Here is a 25,049-nt window from a genome sequence, read left to right on the forward strand (position 1 = left end):
GGTGTGCAACACTGGATTAGTTTAGTTTCGAGCATGGAAACAGGCCCACCGAGTCCACGCCGATCTGTTCACATTAGTTCTGTGTTATCCCACTCTCTCATCCACTCCCTACACACCAGTGGGAAGTTTACAATTAATCGACAAATCCACACATCTTTGGGATGAGGGAGGAAAGCGGAGCACTTGGAGGAAACCCGTATGGTCATGAAGAACATGCAGACTTCACACAAGCAGTACCGAAGATCAGGATCAAACCCAGGTCTCTGGCTCCGTGAGGCAGCAGCCCTGCCAGCTGCACCACTGTGCCGCTCTTGATGTTTCCTCCCAGTTATTTGTTCATCTTATTCTTTAAGCTACATAATCTTTCACAATACTCATAACACCTGTAAGTTTGAATTCATTCTCCTCCACTTAGTGTGAAATTAAACCTCTAACTAGATTGGCCTATGCCTTGAGAATGAACAAACAAATAGCAACTAATTATGCAACATATTAGCTATAAAACAATTGTGACTACAAATAGAGAATCTTTGTATTATTATGAGATGGATTATTTCTACTTGAGTCTGTAAATATATCTGTGAATTAGAGTAAATAACATATGATGGGGTTTTTTAATTGAATCCAGAGTATCTTTGGTCAAATGTCAGATCTGCTTCTGTCAGCACTTTATGTTGTTGATGATTCCTGAGGCAGTGAGGTTGCAGCCGAGGGCTAATTGTTCCGACGGCCCCATCTATTAGCTCAGTGAGGACAGTTATTGACTATGCATCCAGCACTGGAACTGATGACTCGGCCTGTCCCGCAATGGAACACCTGAAATTGAGTAAACGGATTGGAAAGCAACACCCTAGATGGGCACAGGGTTTAGTTTAGTTTATCGTCACGTGTACCAAGATACAGTGAAAAGCTTTTGCTGCATACTAACCAGTCAGCGGAAGGGCTATACATGATTACAATCGAACCTTACACAGTGTACATATATATGATAAGGGGAACAATGTTTAGTGCAAGATAAAGTCCTGTAGATGCCTATTAAAGATCGTCCGAGGGTGTCAACTGAGGTAGATAGTAGCTTAGGACTGCTTTCTAGTCGTTGATAGGATGGTTTATTTGCCTGATAACATCTGGGAAGAAACTGTCCCTGAATCTGAGGTGTGCGTTTTCACACTTCTGTATCAAGGTTAGCAAGGAATCCTTGGTCTGAATATGGGTCTCGGCCCGAAATGTCACCTTGACTCCAGAGATGCTGCCTGTCTCGCTGAGTTATTCTAGCATTTTGTGTCTATCTTCGTAGCAGGGAGCTCCTCACTTCATTGTTTTCCTGATGAAAAATGTCCTTGCAATCCTTTCATTTTTTTGACTACATTAGTTAAAACATAGGGATGTAGCTGGAACCCACATGCCAATCAGAACAAATATTTCATCGATATGTTTTGGTGATTGTCAAGAGCTCATCGGATGCCATCCATAGATCCTTTGCCTTTTCACTGAAGAACATAGAACAGTACAACACAGGAACAGCCCCCAATGTCTGTGCGGAATGTGATGCCAAGATAAACTCATCTCCTCTACATGTGATCCATCTATACTTTTTAAAACTCTGGGTGTGTGGATGTACGGCGTTTTGCATTTGATTCATTACTCCGCGCAAACCAGACGGAAAAACGCCGACATTTTTACCATTTCGCTAGCGATTTTAATTTTACATCCGCACATCCGCTCCATGGTCAATTATTTCCCCAGATATTTAGTTAAATTGACCTCAAAACTCAAACAAAACTCAATTTTTAAGATCTGAACGGCTCTTACCAGCTCTGACATCACAATGCCCACATGCCGACCAATCCAGGCCCACAGATTGTAGGGCAGCATCTCCTCATGCGCTGAATTTCTCCACATAAGTTCCGCTGATCTCACAGCTGGTGCAGTTCGCAAAGCCTCGCCCGCCTGCGTGCCCCTCCCATCCCCTTTGCACTCCAGAGAGTCAGAAGCCCACAGCTGGACTTTGACGCCAGCCCACTCCAAACCCCACCCCCCCACTTCTCAAAATGCTCTGCAGATCGGGAGGTCACCGGAGGTCACCGGCTTGAACATGGCGGTGGCAGTTATTGTCACGCGGGGCATAAAGGGCCTGTCCCACCAGCATCATACTCACCAATCATGCAATGGCACGCCAGGCGGTGACGTCATCATGCAATGGCACACCAGGCGGTGACGTCATCATGCAATGGCACGCCAGGCGGTGACGTCACCATGCAATGGCACGCCAGGCGGTGACGTCATCATGCAATGGCACGCCAGGCGGTGACGTCATCATGCAATGGCACGCCAGGCGGTGACGTCACCGCGCAACGCCACGCCCTAGGCGTACGCTGTCAAGACGCTGCATACGACGTCAAGACGAGCCGAACGTGCGCCGCCTCAAGGCTGACAGTCCCTCCCTTGACGCGCTCAAGGCTGACCCAAGGCCGTGACACAGCTGGGACCATTTTCTCCCCAAGCCACCCGCTCCCCCCCAGTGCCCCTCCCCTGCCCCTCCCCCGCGTCCCTCCCTCTCCCCCCGGACCCCCTGACTCTCCTCTCCCCCCTCTCCCCTCCCTTGACCCTCGAGTCCTCCCCGAGGCACCCCTCCCCCCCCCTCCCTCCCCCACCCCCTCTCCCCCCCCTCCCCCCCCCCCCCCCCCTCTACCCCCCCCCCCTCCCTCCCTCTCCCTCTCCCTCTCCCTCTCCCTCTCTCTCCTTCTCTCTCCCTCTCTCCTCTCCTTCCCTCCCTCTCTCTCCCTCTCCCCCCCTCCCCCCCTCTCCCCCTCTACCCCCCCCTCCCCCCCTCCCCCCCTCCCTCTCCCTCCCTCTCCCCCCTCTCCTCTCGCCCCTCTCCCCTCCCCCCCCTCTCTCTCTGCCCTCACTCTCTACCGTCCCCTTTCCTCTCTAGACTGCGAGTTGGGGGCTATTCGTCAGCAGATAGGGTGATTATGGGGTAAAAGGAGCAAATAAATAATATTAATATATTAACAAGGGGGGTAGTTAGTGTGTGTGGGGGGGTGGGTGGTTAATGTGTGTGACACCGCATGCCCCCCCCCCCTCAACCGCACGTTGGGGAACAGACCCAACGGGTCTACACTTGGTCTAGTATCACTTAATTCCCTGCACATCAATGTGCCCATCTAAAATTATTTTAAATGCCACTCTCCTATCAGCCTCCACCACCACCCCTGACCGCGTTCCAGGCAACCACCACCCTCTGTGTTAGAAAATCTTGTCCCGCACATCTCCTTTAAACTTTTGTCCTCCTTACATTAAAGCTTTGCCCACTAGTATTTGGTATTTCCACTTTGGGGAGGGGGGGGGGGGGGGGGGGGATGGATGGAAAGTTTATGACTATCTACCCTATCTATGCCTCTCATAATATTAAATACTTCTGCCAGACATGTATACTTCTATCACTTTACTTTGTCGATGTTAGTTTATTCACAACTGTATCGCTTTAAACACATATCTAGCTATTTGAAGCCATGCCTATATGGTCTGCTAGCAATACTGGTTCATAGTTCCCATTTGAGCTTGGTTGTAATTTAAAATTGCAATCTAGAGTTAGTTTTAAGTAGTAAGGTGTAATTTTGCTTTTTTAATTAACAGAAGTAATTAAATTAAAGATTGTTTCTGCTTTTTTTCCTTGCTCAATAATAGTAATTGACCTGATTTCTCCTCAGCTTTTTTTTTACTGTTTCAGCTCATTGTTTTAATGGATGGATTGCGTTCAGTAAATGCCCGATATTAAATAACAATTTATAAAATCTATGATTGGTATCAGTTCATTATTGTCACGAAAGTCAAGGCACAGTGAATAACTGTGTTTTGCTTGCTCTCCCAGTTAATCACCCACACATGATTACAGTCAAATCATGCAGAATACACTGTTTTTATAAAGTGCAGATATAAGAAAAAGCACACGGGCCGCAACGAGGTGGATTGGGGGATCGGGAGTATGTTAGCTTGTGAGAGGTCAGCAGACGAGTCTAATAACAGCAGGGAAGAAGCTGTTCTGGAATCTGGTGACATATATCTTCTGCCTAACGGGAGTGGAGATTTGATGGATTAAGTGGGCTATGAGTGGTCCTTCTTGGTTACTTGGTCCTCCAAAATATTCCAACTGGAATTTAAACTGGAGGTGGACTCAGCAAGATGAACCTTGATTATGTTGGTTGCTTTCCCGAGGCAGCATGAAGATTAGATGGAACTGATGGGACCAGGCGAAATCGTCAGTAATGTACTAACATTTTCAGTTCCGTAGGTATAAGGCTCAGCTTTCCCCCTGTGTATCAAATTGTTGTCAGGGCCTTTAATTAACGAGGGAGATGATGTGTCCTTTTAAGAAATGTTGCTGCGGCCTTAATAATCTCACATGCCGATTGATCCTCTCTTCATTGCAACCCTTCCTCTTTGTCATGATTTATAACTTGGCATTTCTGCCACCATTAATTCCTTGTTATATTAAGTTTTCATGCATTAAGTTTAGACTGGAGACACACAATGCTGGAATCTGGAGCACAAGCAATCTGCTGGAGGAACTCAGCAGGATGAGCTACATCTGTGGAGGGCGGGAGGCGGGTCGAAGCCCTGCATCAAGCCCAAGACTGGGGCTCAGGGCCCAGCGGCCCGACAGTGCCAGTAACATGGGTTTGATCCTGACTACGGGTGCTGTCTGTAGGGTGTTTGTCCAGGCTGTATCTCTAAACTAAACTAAACAATGGAGAGGGCAGATAGCTGGTATAAAGAGGAGAGAGGGAGTAGTGAGATATAACGTGGAAACAGGCCCTTCGGACCGAGTCCGCGCCGACCAACAAACCCCATACACTAACACTATCCTACACACTAGGGACAATTTACACTTTTTACCAAAGCCGACTAACCTACAATCCTGCACGTCTTTGGAGTGTGGGAGGAAACTGGATCACCCGGAGAAAACCCACACGGTCATGGAGAAAACATACAAACTCCGTACAGACAGCACCCGTAGTCAGGATCGAACCCCTGGTGCAGTAAGTCAGCAACTCTACCACTGCGCCAACCCAACGTGGCATGCAGTGAGGAAAGGTGAAGAATGATGGGCAGGAGAGGAGGGGTGGAGTAGGTAGACAGGCATGTGGATGACAGTCGTAGACAGGCACAGTGGGAGTAGTCCCTGTGGAAGGTGCAATGAGGTGACGAGAAGATAATGTGGGATCTCAATGACAATGGTTGATGTGCTGCTGGATGCAGAGGCGGGGGGCGGGGGTGGGGTTGGTGAAAGGTGAGAATTGGGGGAACATCACCGATGTTCAGCTGGAAGGGAGGAGGGTCAGGGGCGACATCTGAGAAATGGAGGAATTACAGGCAAGGAGAGACCACAGAGGAAGGGGAGCCGCACTTCCTGTCAGGTCCTGGGATGGAAGGCGTGGTGTTGAGAGCAGATGGGGCGGAGACGGAGTAGCGGGGAAGAAGGGATGGCGATCTTCCTCGAGGCACGTTGGGAAGAGGTGCAGCCTAAGTAGCTGTGGGAGTGGGTGAGTTTACGTGTGGGCTAACCTGTTTCAAAATATCTTGGCTCTTCTCTGGTTATTGCTGAACTTTCTGGCAAATTATGAACACGTATAAAAATGGTGCTATTTCAGGATCAGAAATGTGTAGACAAATAACAAATTATGCGTATGGTTAAGAAATCAAATTATGCCGTTGAACCTGAGCATGAATGCGCTTATGTACAGTAAGATTTGACTGAACTGTATGCAAAAATAAGAATTTCACTGTACCTAGGTACGTGTGACAAAGTACTATAGTACAATTGGGTTTAAAGGGACATAGGCCAAATGCAAGCAATTGGGATTACTTGGTGAGCAAAGGCCCTTCGGCCCACCTTGTCCCTGCCAACCAAGTGCTGCACAGCTGTATTACTGTGTCTAAGAAGGAAGGAGATAATGTACCTCATCAGATGCAGTGCATCAGCCAAAGTCTTTGTGCATGTTTCATGACCAATTGTTCATTATCACAATGAATTGCAGGCTAGAAAAATGCATAAAAGAACAGAGTTTGTAAATGATAATATATTCTTGTAATCTTGGGCCTTATTAGATGTGGGCTTTAGTACATGCGGGCTGGGACGGGCTGGGAAGATCATCAAAGACCCCTCACACCCCAACCATAGAGTGTTTGCCCTCCTCCCATCAGGGAGGCGGTACAGGAGCCTCAGGTCACGTACTAGTAGGATGAGGAACAGCTTCTACAACAACACAATCACATTGCTGAACTCGGAGTCCCGCCGATAGATTTCTCTGGTCCCTCCGTCCCCATTGTTTAATTATTCTGTATTTCTTGATTATTCTGTATCTTCTCTCTTTCTATTTTTTTTTTTCCTTATGTACAACTACTACGGACTTGACGCAAAACTGCATTTCGTTGTACTCATACTTGTATTTGTGCGATGACATTAAAGTTGAATTGAATTGAATTGAATGCGAGGACAAAGCCAAGAATGTTTCTGGAAACACTGAAACAAATGCTAGCTCTATCTCAGTTGAAGCAAACAACATTAAAAAGGAAAGAAGTAGATCTTGATCTAAGAGAGTTTCATTTGGCCTGGAAATATAGTGAGGCAATCAGCCATCAGTGTTATGATAGAGGGCATCTGGCAGCAGGTGCAACTAGAATACACATCTGCGCAGTTAAATGCAGACAGTCTGTGGTTCTCTTCCATGAGTCCTTGCCACCTGCACCTTCATTGGGCAGTCTCACAATTTTCTGTTGCAGAGTTTTCAGAAACATTATTGAATAAGGTGTGATTAACTACCTCTCTGGCCACAAATGTGTAAATTGGCAATCTCTGAATTGAATATTTAAAAATGTCAAATGTCATGGGTTTACATTGCCCAGTTAAATATGTCTGAAGTCTGACCCGAAACGTCACCTATCCATGTTCTCCAGAGATGCTGCCTTACACACGCTGAGTTACTCCAGCACTTTGTGTCTGTTTGACAAACCAGCATCCGTGGTTCCTTGTATCTCCACCGAAGAGTATAGCAGAGGAACAGGCCCTTCGGCCCAGGATATCTGTGCTGAACGTGATGCAAAGATGAATTAATTTCATGTATCTCACGATGAACTAAACCAAGAAAAATCTAATGATGTGTTGCATTTGTCATCAGGTTTTTTCCGTCAGACGAGAAGAAAAAGCAAGGGTGCCAGCGAGAGAATGAGATTCTAATCCAACGGAGAAAGGACCAGTTGCAGCCGGGAGGGACTGCCGTCAGTGTTACAGTGCCTTACCGAGTGATAGACCAACCCCTTAAACTCCTGCCGCAAGACTGGTACATCTTTCTAATTACTCGATTCACTAACACTGTATCAGTTGCTTTAATCATCACCTTTCGTGACCAGTGACTAGTGGTATTCCACAGGGGTCGGGGTTGGGACCACTACTTTTTAGTTTAGATTTTGAGATACAACGTGGAAACAGGCCCATCAAGTCCGCGCCGACCAGTGATCACCTGTACACTAGCACTATCCTACACACTGGGGACAATTTGCAGAAACCGATTAACCAACAAACCTGAACGTCTTTGGAATATGGGAGGAAACCAGAGCTCCCAGAGAAAACCCATTTGGTCACAGGGAGAACATGCAAACTCCACAGACGGCACAAGCAGTCTGGATGGAACCGGGGGCTCTGGCGCTGTAAGGCAGCAGCTCTACTGCTGCACCTCTGTGCCGAATCTTGAGTCATTGAAGCATGCAGCACAGTAACAGTCCTTCCACAGACCAAGATGGGTCAGCTAAGCTAGCCCCATTTCCCATGTTTGGCCCATATTCTAAACCTTTCCTATCCATGTATCCAAAGGTCTTTTAAATGTTGTTATCATACCTGCCTCAGTTACTTCCTCCACCAGCTTCTATGATATATTCATGTGTGAAAAAGAAGCTTCTTAGGTTCCTATTAAATCTTTCCACTTTTACCTTATACCTGTGCCCTCTAAGTTCATTCTCCAACACAGGGTAAAAGACTGTGCATTCACCCTAGCTATTCCCCTCATGATTGTATACACCGCTCCAAAATCATCCCATCAGCTTACTGCTCTCCAAAGAATAAAGTCTGAGCCTGCCCAACTATCCCTTGCAGCTCAGTCCCTCATGTCCTGGCAACGTCCTTGTAAATCATCTCTACGCTCTTTCCAGTTTCATGGCATCTTTTCTACAGAAGGCTGTCCAAAACTGAACACAATGCTCCAAGAGTGTCCTCACCAATATCTTGTACAGGGTCAGATTTTGTTTTGACATTGGTGTTTAGAGTTTCACCCACTGCATTTTGCAGAGTTGGTAAAGCGATTTTAGCTTGTTAGAGACTGTTAGCCCGGGGCTTAGATGAGGAGGAATGTGTCCCTAGCAGTCCCAACCTCCAAATGAACAATGCTGCAGCGGTTACAATTCACGTGGACTCACTGCACTTAGAGCACCTACGTCTGACGTAGAAACACTCTGATCAGTTGCATCTTAAATCATCCTCTAAAAGGGGCTTCCTTTTGTTTAACTTTCAACCCGATCCACAACTTTTGTCAGCCAACAATTTACAACGGCTACCAATTTGGTGTCGGAGCATAACATAGGTATATTAATAACAGTTACAGTACTTAATAGTGGGTATAAGGAATCCTATACTTACTATTATATTAATAGTAGGTATCGCACTTAACAGTAAGCATATTAAATACCATGCTTTTGTATTCATAGTAGGTGCGGTAGAATAGTAGGTATAATACCGAAGAGTAGGTATAGCACACATTAAGTATGTTAAATATCATACTTTTGTAGGTACAGTGGGTGCAGTAATAGTAGGTATAATACCTAAGAGTATGTGTAGTACTTTTCTAAGTACCTATCTACTCTTTAGATATAATACATATTTTTATCGACTTTTATTTGACTTTTTATCGACTTATTTTTCTCGACTTTTATTTTATCGACTGTACATCACAAGATTAGAAATTGTTCAGCCAGAGCTGAGCACACTTCTCGGCATCTGCATACAACGGCGTCTTGCCCTTCTTGTGCGTAGTGGTGGGAAAATTGGTGGAAACAGGGCCGTGACATGAACGCTCTTTCCTTGACCCCATAGAATACTTTATAGTAGGTATATAAAATAATGATGTTTGCTGCATAAAAAACATTCACATCACATAATTGCTTTATGTGCCCATTATAAGGGAAGAATTGCTATTTGAAAGCAGAGAAGGTGAGATTAAATGTAAACTACAAGGTGCCTAATAGGAAAAACAATGTCTGAGATCACAAAACTGTGTTTGTTCACTATGGTTTGTAAAGATAATTGTTTTCTCGGGTATAGACTACAAAATGGTTCCTTAAGGTGCAGAGGAGAAACTATTTTAGCATAAAAATGTGGAAAGTTTAATTTAAATGAAATGATTTTATTTCTGTTTTTCTCATTTTATATTATTATTAACAGGTCTCTTATTATTTATGAACCATATTATTGGAAGCTGATAGACAGTGAGCCATTTAAACTTTTTTTCCTGTTTATCCAAATGTGAAAGATCTTTACACTGCTCAGCAAATGAGTTTAAAGATAATCCAATCTAATTTAATATCTTTAGAAAAATAAACTAAGGCCTTCAGAGTAGGGATGACTAGATTATTCCAGTCATTCGCCCATGAGAAACATTTGTTGCTGGAGGTCTAAATGCCAGCTGGTTTTTAGTTTGGAAGCAACAGACCCAGTATCATCAGGAGTCGAGGCGTACTGAGCATCACAATTTAATATGTACTTCTAAACACAGGTGGATAAATAGTGCTTTATTGTCACATGTGTAAAACACAGTGAAATCATTTTTTGAGTCGCCAGATTTGGCGCCATTCCTAAAGTCCAGTACGTGCGCTAGGTCTTACGGAGCAGTGTGAACCGATGTCCCTCTCCTCACCTCTGCGCTCCACGAGCACCTCCCCATAGCCCACCTTGAGGGCGTGAACTGGCAAGACCCAGTTCACACCCCCACCAGCCTTGCTCCTCACAATCAAATTGGTGGTAACATTTTAAATTGGTGTCTTACAAAGGGCTATTGGATGGGGTAGTGAAGACACAAGAGACTGGATGCTGGAATCTTGAGCAAAAATCAAAGTGTTGGAGGAAATCAGAGGGCAGGCAGCAATGGGATTGGATGTTAAAATGACTAGCAACTGGGAGCTCCAGCAGGCCTTGGCAAACAATGCAGTGATCCATTTCCCTCCTCTTGGTCTAATCTCCCACCCCTTCTGCTCCAAATTCCCCATGTCTCTTGTATCCTCTCCCCCCGTCACCTTCCTCCCATATCCATCCCAAGCCTTTCAATTTCACCTCCTCTTCCTTCCCCAGCTGACGCCCTTTTGGCTCCTTTTCACCTCTAGACTTTGTCGCTTATTCCACCCGTCTGCCACTCACACCCCTCCACCCTAACCTGTATCCATGTACCACTTGCCAGTCTTTGCCCCACTCCTACCATTCTTTCTCAGCTATCTCCCCGGAGTTTAGAAGTACAAAGGGAGGGATCTCAATGAAACTTACCGAATAATGAAAGGCCTGGATAGAGTGGATGTGGGGAGGATATTTCCAGTAGAGGGGGAGTCCAGGATCAGAGAGTACAACCTCAGAAAAAAGGGATGTACCTTTAGAATGGAGATGAGGAGGAATATCTTTAGCCAGAGGGCAGTGTATCTGTGGTATTCTGTTTATCTACATTTTAAGCACGATAATATGCAAGCAAATGTTACACTCCACCTTTATTCACCAATTCTCAGTTGAACTGTAACCTCTGACGTTCCAGAGAAAATAATCCATCTCCCCAGCCGCTCCCGATAGCTAATACCCTCTATTCAAGAGCAAGATTCCATTGACAGAGGCCCTTTAACTTGGACTTAAAGCATATTTAGGAATATTACTGCATTCAAGTGCAGGGAAATGTCCAGTGTTTCAGCAATTTTCATTTAAACCTATGCCCAACAACCCTCGGTGCAATGCAGCACATTCGACTTCAAGGTTTTTTTCTCCTTCTGAATTAGATTTTCCTTGTGAACAATTTGTTATTTAACACTCAATTATTGTGGCATTTGCTAAACAAACAGCTGGTCAGAAGCACAGTTAATCCTTCTCAGCTCACAATTCCCTGAAGTGACCTGTGTTCTTTGCCTAGAGCTCTCATTTTAAGAACTGCATTTGCAAGAAGTCTCAAATGCAGGAAGTTATTTATTTTGGCTGTCAGCAAAAGGGCAGCATCGATCTGCGTCACTGCTCATCAGCCTAAAGTGAGCGTGGCTTTGCAACACTTGCTGTGAAATGTTTCATCTGCTGGGGAGCGATAAAAATCCAGCAATCACAATGCAGAGTATGGTTACATGTATTTTAAGAGAACGTTTCTGCGGATATAAAGCTCGTTAACTTAGTCTTAAGAATTTGCCATATATATAGGGTGAACATATGATGAGCGTTTGAAGGCACTGGGGCTGTATTCACTGGAGTTTAGAAGCATGAGGGGAAACCTCATTGAAACTCACTGAATAGTGAAAGGCCGGGATAGAGTGGATGTGGAGAGGATGTATCCACTAGTGGGAGAGTCCATGACCAGAGGCCATAACCAAAGAATAAAAGGACAAATCTTTAGGAAGGAGATGAGGAGGAATTTTTTTTCGGCAGATGGTGTTGGAGACTGACATAGATTCTTGATGAGTAAGTGTGTCAGAGGTTATGGGGAGAATGGGGTTGAGAGGGAGAGATAGATCAACGAATGGCCTAATTCCACTCTAGGACTTATGACCTTATAGGAAGTAGAAAAATACATCTCAAGAGCACCTCTTTGTAAATTATTGGAACTTAAACCCATGTTGGAATAAGAGTGTAGATCTTGATGAAAGAAGCAAGGTTTGATCTAACTAACAGTTCTCTTGTTTTGGATATATCTTCGGATATGCCTCCTTGGATATGCCTTAGGAGGTATCTTTGTGTAAATCTCGCACAACATCATCAAAAAAACTTGTTTCAAAACACTTGCTTGCTGAAAGTACTTCATAAATTAGTTTCTCAATCTTATTTTACGCCATATCTGACTTAGACTTGTATAGACCTACAACGTGGAATTAGGCTCTTTGGCCCAACTTGCCCATGCCGACCAAGATATCCCATCTAGTCCCATTTGCCTGCGTTTGACCCAACCTGCGCTTGACTTTTGCCTCCATCACAGTGAGGAGATGCTGGGTGGACTCACTGTGGTGGATGTTAATATGTGTTTATTGTTGTTTTTATTGTATTATATGTATGACTGCTGCTATTTCGTTCAGACTTCGGTCTGAATGACAATAAAGGCTATCTATCTATCTATATCCCTTTCAACCTTTCCTGCCCATGCACCTGTCCAAATGCCTCTGAAACGCTTTTATTATATATCCTCAACTACTTCCTCTGGCAGCTTATTCCAAATAACCACCATAATTCGAGTGAAAAGGTTGCCTCGGATTCATATTAAATCTTTCTCCTCTCACTTTAAACCCATGCCCTCTCGATCTTGATTTCCCTACTCTGGGGGAAAAAATGACTGTGCATTCTGTCTCCCAAATCGGGAATCAATAACTTCAAAACTGGTTGAAGTTCCTGGTGATATGCACAAAATGCTGGAGTAACTCAGCGGGTCAGGCAGCATCTCTGGAGAAAAGGAATGGGTGACATTTCGGGTGTGTAAACCCTTCTAGGACTGAAAGATTGAGAAGACCAGAACAAAACAGGGCCAGCAACAGATGACCTCGGGAAGGGTGGAGTCCATAATGGCCCGTTGCCTAGTGCTATAATGGCCCATTCTGTCAATGTCTGTTCCATATGAAGTTGCTGGCTGTGGGTTTGTCTTGTGATTAAAGGGCCTGTCCCACTTTGCCGTCATTTGGGTGACGTTTCAGGTCGAATGGGTGACGTTTCGGGTCGAGACCCTTCTTCAGACTGAAACATCATCCATTCCTTCTCTCCAGAGATGCTGCCGGCCCCGCTGAGTTCCTCCTGTATATTGTGTCTATCTTCAATTTAATCCAGCATCTGCAGTTCCTTCCCTCAGATTAATTTGGTTTGCAGCTTGCTACTTTTCATTCACCTCTTTTTTTGAATAGGGCATTACATCTGCAGTTTTTCCAATTGCTAGCACCACTCAAGAAACTGGAACATTTTTAGAAAATTACAAGAAATATCATAAACTGGGTAAATTTCATAAGCTGGGTGTTCAAATGACGTCACGCGCTCCAGGCGGCTGTGCGGACGCATTAAGATGAGGTGCGCGGCAGTCACTACCGGCCTGTCGCGTAAATAACGGCCAAATGGGACAGGCCCTTAAGTCTCCAATCCTCTGAAGACTACAATTCTGAAGGACAGTCCCACCCACTCTAACCTCTGAGTTGAGAGCCTGCTGTTGGTGTAAAAGGCTTTAAGTTTTGAAATGCCCTTTTAAACAATCATGGTGGATTGGTAAGAATTTGGTACATTAAGGGAATGAGAAGTTAAGGATCTTGTTTTTTGTTTGATGAAGTGTCAGTTCCCCCACGAGGCTTTAGCACACTGCAATATTTTGTTTAAGCTGCTTTAATAGTGTTTTCCAGTATGCTGCAACTTGATATATCTTTTAGCTTCAGTGTCCATTAGCCACGAAAGCCTAACCCTCACTCATCCAATGCTCCCTTCTCATGCATCATATTATTTATTCTGTGCAAAGCTTTTCCTTTTGATGTATTCATATGTTAAAGTTTATTATCATATATTTTCCACCATCAACATTTTCTTCATCCTCTCCTAGTCCCTTCCCTCAGAATTACTCATTTACCAAATTTCTCATCACCTATCACTTTGTCCTGTGCATTCTTTATAATGTTTATTATATTATCTTTTAGTTTAGTTTAGAGAGACAGCTCAGAAACAGGTCCCTCTGCCCACCGAGTCCGCGCCGACCAGCGATCCCCGCACATTAACACTACCCTGCACACACTGCGGACAATTTTACATTTATACGAGGCCATTTAACCTACAAGCCTGTACGTCTTTGAGAGTGTGGGAGGAAACAGAAGATCTTGGAGAAAAGTCACGCAGGTCACGGGGAGAGCGTACAGACAAGCACCTGTAGTCAGGATTGAACCCGTGTCTCTGGCGCTGTAAGGCAGTAGCTCTACCATTACCCCACCGTGCCTCCCATCTATTGAGTACTGTGTATACAAGCCTGTTGTGCTTTTTTTTTTAAATGTATTTATTAGAAGTGATGTACAATAATATAACACATAAATAACATATTACATTTCATGTACAACTTATTTTTAATTTAATAGTAGAAAAAAAGAGGAAGAAAAGCAAGAAATATAGAGAGAGAGAATATTATATAGCTCGAAAAAGAAAAGAAGAAGGTGATGTGAAATAAGCAAAAAGAAAAAGAATAGAGGAGAGAAAAAGAGAAAAGAGAAAAAAAAAGGGAGAAATTGAAAGGGATATGCCTCATTCGCATCTTTACCCACCTCTCACCCGGTTCTGAAACAATTAATTTCTAAGGTTGTGTTGCACCACATGCTTGTAATAAGTCGATAAATGGAGACCAAATCTTTAAGAATTGATCTAATTTGTCTGATAGGACGAATCTCATATCTTCAAGGTGTAACATTTCCGACATGTTTGAAATCCACATTTTGAGCATCGATGTGGGTGCATTATTCCAGCAGCCTGTTGTGCTTCTGCAAGTAAGAATTTTACTGCTCCATTTCGGTGCACAGAACAATGAAACAATCTTGACTCTTACATCTGCTGATTTAATAGAAGTTTGGACGTTAGCAATTACAGTGAAAAAGTGTAAATGGAAGCTCAGAAATTATCAAAAGAATTGCTTCTGTTGAAATTGGAGTGGTGAAAATATTAGTCGTCCCTGTTTCCACGAGAACCAGAAGTGATTTTTTTTAATACCTACAGCGAAAGAAATGTAATTGTCTTGTTTTTCATTTTTCTTCCAGGGATCGTGTTGTGGCAGTCTTTGTACAAGGTGCTGCCTGGCAGTTCAAGGGATGGCCATGGTTATTACCTGATGGATCACCTGTGGATATCTTCGCAAAAAGTAATATTTCTACTTTTTCATGACAGAAACTGTAGCTGATGTCGACCATTACCTCCACTACACTTTCTCTGCCCTATGTACCCCCAAATGCTCAAAAGGACTATCTCCATTTTGAATATACCAGATGACTTTAGAACACAGAACAGTACAGCACAGGAACAGGCCCTTCGGCCCACAATGCCGGTGCCCAACATGATCCCGAGACCAACTCTTATGTACCAGCACAGCCATCCCATTTCCTGCATATCCTTGTGCCTATCCAAACGCCTTTTAAATGCCACAGTTTTATCTACCTCCACCCCTGGCAGTGCGTTCCAGGCACCCACCACCCTCTGTGTAAAACAAAAGCTTGCTCCACACGTCTCCTTTAAAGTCTACCCCTCTCACCTTCTTCTGTCTGATTGTAGTAGAGAGGAGGAATCTGGAAGAGAGCTGCCTGACCCACTGAGTTACTACAGCACTTTGTGTCTTTGTTTGTATACCAGCACCTGCAGTTCCTGGTGTACAAGACCGTGCCACCTATAGGATCATATAGATTAATTAAAGGAGTTGATGTGTGAGATAGAGAGCAGCCAGAGTCCTGAAGGGGCATGAGGTAAATATTAGAGCTCGGCCATTTTGTGGCAATGTGCGATGGCAGTTCTTTACGGATGAGTGGAAATCTGGGATTATTTTATCTCAAAAAAGCTGCTAATTCAGTTCGAATCAAGACTGACACAGTTTAAAAAAACAGAAAATACTTGGGTCAGACAACAACAAAAAAAGAAACCATTCAAGTTGATGATTTTTCAAAAACTTTTCAACACTTGCAGTTGTTTGATTTTCAACTACCAAGAACATTTTAGTTTGTGTAGAAAGGAACTGCCGATGCTGGTTTCTAAGAAAGATGGGCACAAAGTGCAGGAGTAACTCAGCAGCTCAGGCAGCATCTCTGGAGAAAAAGGATGGGTGACGTTTCGGGTCGGGACCCTTCTTCGGATTGAAAGTAGAGGGGAAGGAAATGGAGGTAAGAAAAGGCGGCAACAGATGACCGAGGAAGGGTGGAGCTCATAATGGCCCGTGCCTGGTCCATGGAGTTTAGTTTGGCAAGTGTATTAAGAGGATGGAACGAACACAGATAAATAAAGGCAAGTTGCAGATGTTGCCATGGTACAGTGCCCGCCATAATGTTTGGGACAAAGACACATAATTTACTTAATTGCCTCTGTACTCTACAATTTGAGATTTGTAATATAAAAAATCACATGTGGTTAAAGTGCACATTGTCAGATTTTATTGAAGGGATTTTTATACATTTTGGTTTCACCATGTAGAAATTACAGCCGTGTTAAGGGATGAATGGTTGACTTCTGTTTCTAAACATTTATTAAAATAATACAACATAGAACAAACAGACAGCACATGAACAGGCCTTTCGGCCTACAATGTCTGCAAGACAAAGCCTGGCTGGTGTTAGTTGGAAGAAATGTGTAGGTAGGGACTGCAGATGCAGTCACTGAGATAGACACAAAATGCTGGAGCAACTCAGCGGGACCTTCTTTGGTTGGAAGGAATGGGTGAGTCTGAAGAAGGGTCATACTCCAGCATTTTGTGTCTATCTTTGGTTTAAACCGGCATCTGCATTTCCTTCCTACACATTTATTTCTCCTGTAAACTTAACAAATCTTTATTCCAAGATTACTTTAATCCCTAATCATGTTTAGCACCTCATGTCTGAGGTGCTTTAAAAATTCCAAGTGTACATGCTCTGGTTTTCCCCTATCCTGCCTTGTTCATTATAATCAAAAATGCCATGATATTTTCAAACAGGATTTCCTCTTTATAAAACCATACAGACTCCATCTCACTACTATTTTCAGCAGTGCACCTGCAGTACAATGTTTTTCAGATGAATTCTGGTTAATCCAGGTCAGGCCTACATTGAACTACTTTCTACCCATCCGCATCGCTCATTTTTATTACAGAATGTTACTTGGGCATTTCAAATACAATATTATTTTAAATGCCGAGAGACCTGACAGAAGTGGACAAAATTATGAGAGGCATAGAGTGGATAGATGGTCAGAACCTTTTTCCAAGGATGGAAAAATTAAATACTAGAAGGCATAGCTTTAAGATGAGAGGAGAAAAGATGTTTCACGCAGAGGGTGATGGGTGCCTGGAATGTGCTGCCAGGGATTGTGGTGGAGGCAGATAGGATAGTGCCCATTTAAGAGACGTTGGGATAGGCACATGAAAGTTCAGGGAATGGAGGAATATGGATTATATGCAGGCTGATAAGTGATGGGCTTGGCATCACTGTCGGCAGAGACATGGTGGGCCAAAAGGCCTGTTCAGGTGCTGTGCTGTTCTAAGTACTATTATTTTCAGTATTTTCTGTTATTTCATTGTACCATGAGGACATCTGCAACTTGCCTTCATTTATCTGCCTTTGTTCCATCCCCTTAATACACTTGCCAAACTAAACTCCATGGACCAAGCATGGACCATTATGAACTCCACCCTTCCTTGGTCATCTGTTGCCGGCTCTCCTTTGTTCTGGCCTTTTCTTACCTCCAGTTTCCTCCCCTCTACTTTCGGTCCGAAGAAGGGTCCCGACCCAAAACGTCACTCATCCTTCTCCGGTATACAAACAGAGACACAAAGTGGTGTAGTAACTCATTGGACAGGCATCCACATCTGAGTCTCCATCTCAGGAGAACATAGATAGTTGGTGTTTCCAGTCAGAACCCTTCTCTCTAGAGTCAGAAGTCATACCATACAGGATGGAAACAGCCCCCTTCCTGCACTGACCAACTTACCCCATCGACACTCGTCCCATCTTCCTGCGTTTGGACCATATCCCTCCAAACCCATCCTATCCATGTACCTGTCTAAATATTTCTTAAATGTTGCAATAGCTACCTCCTCTGGCAGCTTGATCCAAAAGTCTCCCACTCTTTGTGTAAAAACATTACCCCTCAGGTTCCCATTAAATCTTTCCCCCCTCACCATAAATCCATGTCCTCAGGTTCTAAGGTGAAGGGAGGCGTGGTGATTTAATGGGAACCTGGGGAGGTAACGTATCCTTGTTAAATGTTTTGTGTTCCGCCTATTTCAGGATGTGCGTGCATTAGATGTGTAGCAAGGGGAATGGTGACTTTAATCTTGTACAAGTGCTGAATTTGCAATGTAAATCTATAGATAATAAGGTTAAGAAATGCTGAGGTTTAGTCATGGGGCAGGATATAATGTCTACCCCATGACAGAAGGGGGAGGAGTTGTACAGTTTGACAGCCACAGGGAAGAAGGATCTCATGTGGCGTTGGTGGAATTACCAGTCTGTTGCTGAAGGTGCTCCTCTGGTTGACCAGTGTATCATGGAGGAGGCGAGCTGTATTGTCCAGGATGCTCCGCAGTATGAGGAGCATCCTCCCCTCCAAGCCCACCTCCCGTGAATCCAACTCCGTCCCCAGGATGGAGCCAGCCTTCCTGACGAGTTTGTTGATCCTGTTCGCATCCGCGACCTTCCCCCTGATGCCTCAGCACACGGCAGCGAAGAAAATGGCACTGGCTCCCACTGATTGGTAGAACGTCGGTAGCATCTTACTGCAGACTTTGAAGGTGCGGAGCATTCACAAAACGTACAGCCGGCTCTGTCTCTTCTTGCTCCTGGACCAGTCCAGTTTACTGTCCAGGTACACTCCCCGGTATTTGTACTCCCAGGTAAATTGCACATCCACACCAGTGATGGAAACAGGGAACAGGGGTGTTCCTCTCCTCCTAAAGTCCACCACAAACTCCTTAGTCTTGTTCTGGACAAGATCAGAGATCACGTACCAAAGGATGTGCGGGTTTGTAGTTTAGCTGCCCATTGTAAATTGCCTCCACCTTGTAGGGAGTGGATGAGAAAGTGAGATAACATAGATCTAATATTAACGGGTGATCGATGGTTAGCTTGGACTCGGTAGGCTGACAGGCTTGTTTCCATGCTGTATCTTACAATCAATGCAAGAGAGGTTCTTCACCTCCCCATAGCCATGGAAATAGTTCCCCTTCAGATACCTAGTAAGCTCTCTTACAATCAATTCTGCTTCATTTGCTACCCCTGTAATGAATTCCATACCTTAATCATGCACAACCTTTCATTTCCCTTTACTTTGGGTTTTCTTGCCATTGCATAGACATGAATTATTTAATCTTTTAAATCTTTCCTCACTCCAGATGCTTTAGCAACTTGTTAACGCATTTACATGCTCTTTCTCCATGTTAATGCAAAAATATCCTACCTGTGACTTTTGTGGCATATGCAGACTCAAGATCTGGCAATCTGTCACTTGGAAACTGAGCTGTTGCTGCTTTTGGAGCAAACTTCTTCATTACTGCTGTGTCCGGCTTAATTTTGGGGGGGAAATTAAAGAACTCTCTTTGATCCAATTGCTTGAAGTATATGAACATTAAACACAACATCATGATCTATTACTGTTGAACAGAGATGCAATGCTGAGGCTTTATAAGACGCTGGTCAGGCCGCATTTAGAGTATTGTGAGCAATTATGGGCACCATATAGGAATAAGAATACTTTATTGTCACATGTGACTAGGCACAGTGAGATTCTTTGCTTGCATACACAATGTATATAAATAGCAGCCACTTACGGTGCTGACAAAGTGATACACCATGCCTGCTCCCCCTTTGTCCCCCTTCCCCCCACCACAGCGGTTCCCACATGCCGGGTCCCCATTGTCCTTTGTCCCCCTCACCCCCCTCCCCCATTGTCCATTTTTCTTCCCCTGTCCCCTCACGGAGGTCCCCACAAGGATGTGCTGGCTCCAGAGAGGGTCCAGAGGAGGTTTACAAGAATGATCCCTGGAATGAGGGGGTTAACCTATGATGAGCGTTTGACCGCACTGGGCCTGTACTCACTGGAATTTTGAAGGATGAGGGGGCACCTCAGTGAAACGTACTGAATAGTGAAAGGCTTTGGTAGAGTGGATGTGGAGAGGATGTTTCCACTATTGGGAAAGTCTAGGACTAGAGGTCATAGCCTCAGAAATAAAGGGTGTTCCTTTCGGAAGGAAATGAGGAACTTGTTTAGTCAGAGGTTGTTGAAACTGGAATTCTTTGCCACAGAAGGCTATAGAACTAAGTCAATAGATATGGGGTTATGGGGAGACGGCAGGAGAATGGGGTTAGGAGGGAGAGATAGATCAGCCATGATTGAATGGCAGAGTAGACATGATGGGCCAAATGGCCTAATTCTGATCCTCTGGCCTTCTGACTTAAAATATGTAAAATATATGGAATATCAAAGTGAGTAATACGCTGTGAGCCCGACATCTATTTATCCCACAAAGAAAAAACTCATTCAGAGAAAGATAATGAAAGTTTATATTGATTAAAATCTACTTTAAAGATTAAGAGACAAATGTTTTAATATATTTGAAATGTGCAAAATTAGTTATCTGAAATGTAATAAAGTGTTTGTGCCTTTTCCTTGGAATATTTAATTTTATTACTCTTTCCTCGAAGCGTGAATCAGTCCCCATATACCCATGCCTTGCGAAAAGTTTGAAGCTGGATCTCATCATTAGTATGCAAGGATAGATTATTTCCTGTAAATATGTAAATGTGCATATTATGATAGTTAATACAGGCTTTCAAGGTCAGGTATGCAATCTTATTGAAATATGTCCCCAAGCACTTTAATCTGTTTAGTGTGCAGTGCAAAATGGCACATCTAATAATTAGGGGAATGCTATTATCATGTGCGGCACTACTGTATACGAAAATTTGGAAAGAATTTTTTATTAATCATATTTTCATATTACATATTTAATGGGTACATGAATGCACCATTCTGCTCCTCAAGCCTCTTCCTTTACTCAATAAATCATTGTTAATCCAAATATCAGCCCCATCCGCTGTATTTCTTTCTTAACATCCTTTAATATCCTTCTAACAATAATGTGTCCTGACTTGGAAATTTTTCATTTGCAGTCCACATCTGCAAGTTAATCTAATGCTCATGATTAAAGTGGGGATTTACGCAAGTTGCTTTCCAAGTATCCCAGTTTCAGGAATCATGGTGACTTGAGGCAGTTTGGTTCTGTGCCAGATTTGCCAGAGAGATCTCCGGTCGCTCTGCGGCCTAACATCGTGGAGCCGATTCCATGCCTGGGATCGACGCTCCAACCACCTCCAGTGGAATTTAACATCAAGGAGTTTGCAGTCTCGGGAGAGACCAAGTTGGGAAGCTCCAATACGGCACGACGTTTGACTAGCCCTGACTCGGGGTCAGATCGCCCAGCACGGGGGAGCTGTGATTCCCCCCCAATGCAGGAGCTTGATCGCCCCGATGAGGAAGGCCCGCGGCCGGCTACGGGAGTAAGATCGTCCCGTCAATTGTATGTTGTCCCGTTAGTATGACTGTATGGCAAATCAAATTCCTCGTATGTTGCAAAATATACTTGATTATTATTAACCTTCCTGGCGTTTAAAAGTCATGTACATCCCCTTTCTGTGACATCCATAGAGCATATTGGTTGCATTATTGCCCCTTGGTTGCAGTAAGTTTGGTTTAGGGATACAGCGTGGAAATGGGCCCGCCGAGTCCACATGGACCATTGATCACCCGTTCACTAGTTCTATGTTATCCCACTTTCTCATCCACACCCCACACATTGGGGGCAATTTACAGACAAACCCACACGTCTTTGGGATGTAGGAGTCAACCAGAGCACCTATAGGAAACCCACGTGGTCACATGGAGAACGTGCAAACTCCACACAGACAGCACCCGTAATCAGGATCGAACCCGGGTCTCCGGCATTGTGAGGCAGCGGCTCAACCAGCTGCTCCCGTGTTAAGGAAAATTCAAGACGTGTTGTTTTTAAGTCTTTTACCGTTCTGTTCCACGTTTACTAATGGCAACATTGGCCACTGTTTCCCAGTCAAGGCATTCCATCTCAAGTATGACGAAATGCGCCTGGATCCAAACGTTCAGAAGTGGGACGTGACCGTTCTGGAACTGAGCCACCACAAACGCCATCTCGACAGAGCTGTTTTGCTTCGTTTCTGGGAGACTCTGGACAGGTAAATGTCAGATAAATTCAAACTGCTGCATTGGGAGTGGTCACTTGTGGCAATAAGTGCATCATAATCTAATTGAGTCTCATCATTGCACACAGGTCAAATCCACTCAGAATTCTCCAACTGAATTTGAGCGGCAGGCTTGTCTTTCAGATGTTGCGCTGTGTAAGCTAGTGGTCTCTAGTCTTCCTCTGAATGACTACAATGATGCGGGGTCCCATAAACTACATCTTAAATTGCCCCTTGAAAACCCAGTTGTTTCTTTTCAAGCACGGCATCCACTCCCAAAGTACTGAATGCCACAGAGTCGTACAGCACAGAAACAGGCCCTTCGGCCCAAATTGCCCCTGCAGGCCAAGATGCCCCATCTACACTAACTAGTCTCACCTGCCCGCGGTTGGCCCTTATCAATCTAAACCTTTCCTCTCCATATTTCTGTCCAAAAGTCTTTTAAATGCTGTTATAGATGTTATTTATTTGTATTCTCTCCTCGCTGGGATAATAGGTTGCCTTTTGATTCTTCATATCCGAGTACATGACCACACCCAGCTTTCACCCTCTTACTTAGCCCATTAATACATTGTTCAGGTATCCTCATGCTCATGCTCTCTTACTTCCCTTCGAGGCCCCATCTACACTTGTCCTACCTGCCCACGTTTAGCTCTCTTGGGCAGAGTTGCTACCTGAAGGTTAAAATTACATCCACTGGGAAGTTACAACAAAGTGTACATCATTCAGATTCAGATTCAGATTCAATTTAATTGTCATTGTCAGTGTACAGTACAGAGACAACGAAATGCATTTAGCACCTCCCTTGAAGAGCGACATAGCAAACGGTTTGAATTAAAAAAAAAAAATAAGTGTCCAGGGGGGGGGTGGGGGGGGGGGGGGGGGTGGCTGATTCACACCGAGGTACTTGACTTGACAGCCCCAGCTGTTTAATCGACCACTGTTCAGGACCTATCCTCATGTAAACAGTCCATGAGAGCTCCTTGGCGATGCCGCCCTTACTTGCTATGGACCTCAATCGCGTGGAACCGGTGATGCGTTTGGGCATTTTACACCCTTGCAATGCCTACCGGTGACCCACGTTTACCCTCTTGGGCAGTAAGATGCTACAGCTGACCAGGATCTGAGGAGACAAACCTTCTTCAGTCTCCTCAGGAGAAGAGTCCTGACCTGGGATGTTACATCCACCTGAAGGAGTGTACACATCCTCCTTCAGGTGGGGACCACCTTCACAGTTTCCTGGATGTTTTTACCATCTTTGAGCTGCAATGTTCCTTCACTGGCACCGTCAAACACTGAGTCATTTCTGTCCTCTTCAAGTGCATTGAAACGACAGATGCAGCACGGAAACAGGCCCTTCGGCCCACTGAGCACGCTGACCATCACCCGTTCACACTAGCTCCACTTTCTCATCCACTCTCTGCACACTCAGGGCAGTTTACAGAGGATCAATTAACCTACAAACCCCGACACCTTTGGGATGTGGGAGGAAACCCAAGCACTTGGAGGAAACACACACAGTCACAGGGAGAGGGTGCAAACTCCACCCAGACAGCACCTGAGGTCAGGATCGAACCCATGTCTCTGGTATTGTGGAAGCGGCTCTCCCAGCTGTGCTTTTGTGCCGCTTCTTGTCTTGTTAGCTGGGACAGCTCTCAGCAGAATATAGGACTGGCAGGATTGAGGGTCACTGACTGTAATACTACATTCCACACTCTGTTTCTTTTCACTTTTGCACTACCGTGTTGCACTCAAGTATGTAGTATGATCTGGCTGGTTAGTACACAAAACAGTTTTTACTATACAGGAAGGAACTGCAGATGCTGGTTTACACCGTAAATAGACACACAATGCTGGAGTAACTCAGCGGGGCAGGCAGCATCTCTGGAGAGAAGGAATGGGTGACGTTTTGGGTCGAGACCCTTCTTCAGACCTTCCATAAGCTAGGGCACTGTCCAATTCACCTGTTGCACTACATGCTGAGAACTACAGTGCATTCAGAAAGTATTCAGACCCCTTCACTTTTACCATATTTTGTTACGTTACAGCATTATTTTAAAATGGATTATAGAAGGTAGACAAAAATGCTGGAGAAAACCAGCGGGTGAGGCAGCATCTATGGAGCGAAGGAAATAGGCAACGTTTCGGGTCGAAACCCTTCTTCAGACGGATTAAATTCTTTTCAAATTCAAATGGATTAAATTATTTTTGTTAATCATCGATCTAAACACAATTCCCCCAGAATGAAGAACCTAAAATAGATGCTTAGATATTTTTGCAAAGAAATTAAAAATAAATAACTGAAATATCACATTTACATAAGTATTCAGACCCTTTGCTATGACACTCAAATTTGAGCTTAGGTTCATTCTGTTTCCATTGATTATCCTTGAGATGTTTCTACAACTTGATTGGAGTCCACCAGTGGTAAACTAAATTGATTGGACATGATATGGAAAGACACACACCTGTTTATATAAGGTCCCACAGTTGACAGTGCATGTCAGAGCACAAACCAAGCCATGAAGACGAAGGAATTGTCCGTAGGCCTCCGAGACAGGATTGTGTCGAGACACAGATCTGGGGGAGAGTGTAAAACAATTTCTGCAGCATTGCAGATCCCGAATAGCACAGTGGCCTCCGTCATTCTTAAATGGAAGAAGTTTGGCACCACCAGGACTCTTGATAGAGTTGGCTGCCCGGCCAAACTGAGCAATCGGAGGAGAAGGGCCTTGGTCAGGGAGGTGGCCAAGAACCAGATGGTCACTCTGACAGAGCTCCAGAGTCCCTCTGTGGAGATGGGAGAACCTTCCAGAAGGACAACTATATCTACA

General features: G+C 44.3%; 1 protein-coding gene across 1 annotated transcript in view; it reads left to right on the top strand.

The window, feature by feature from the left end:
• The window catches only part of cdc73 (cell division cycle 73, Paf1/RNA polymerase II complex component, homolog (S. cerevisiae)), a 277,463-nt gene that overhangs the window by 243,626 nt on the left and 8,788 nt on the right, over positions 1 to 25,049 (top strand). The window contains exons 14-16 of the mRNA XM_055642329.1: positions 7,182 to 7,343; positions 15,034 to 15,134; positions 22,068 to 22,209. Coding sequence (XP_055498304.1) covers positions 7,182 to 7,343; positions 15,034 to 15,134; positions 22,068 to 22,209 — 405 coding nt within the window. The remainder of the gene's footprint in view (positions 1 to 7,181; positions 7,344 to 15,033; positions 15,135 to 22,067; positions 22,210 to 25,049) is intronic.

The sequence above is a fragment of the Leucoraja erinacea genome, chromosome 10 (assembly GCF_028641065.1).
Source record: "Leucoraja erinacea ecotype New England chromosome 10, Leri_hhj_1, whole genome shotgun sequence".
Classification (NCBI taxonomy): domain Eukaryota; kingdom Metazoa; phylum Chordata; class Chondrichthyes; order Rajiformes; family Rajidae; genus Leucoraja; species Leucoraja erinaceus.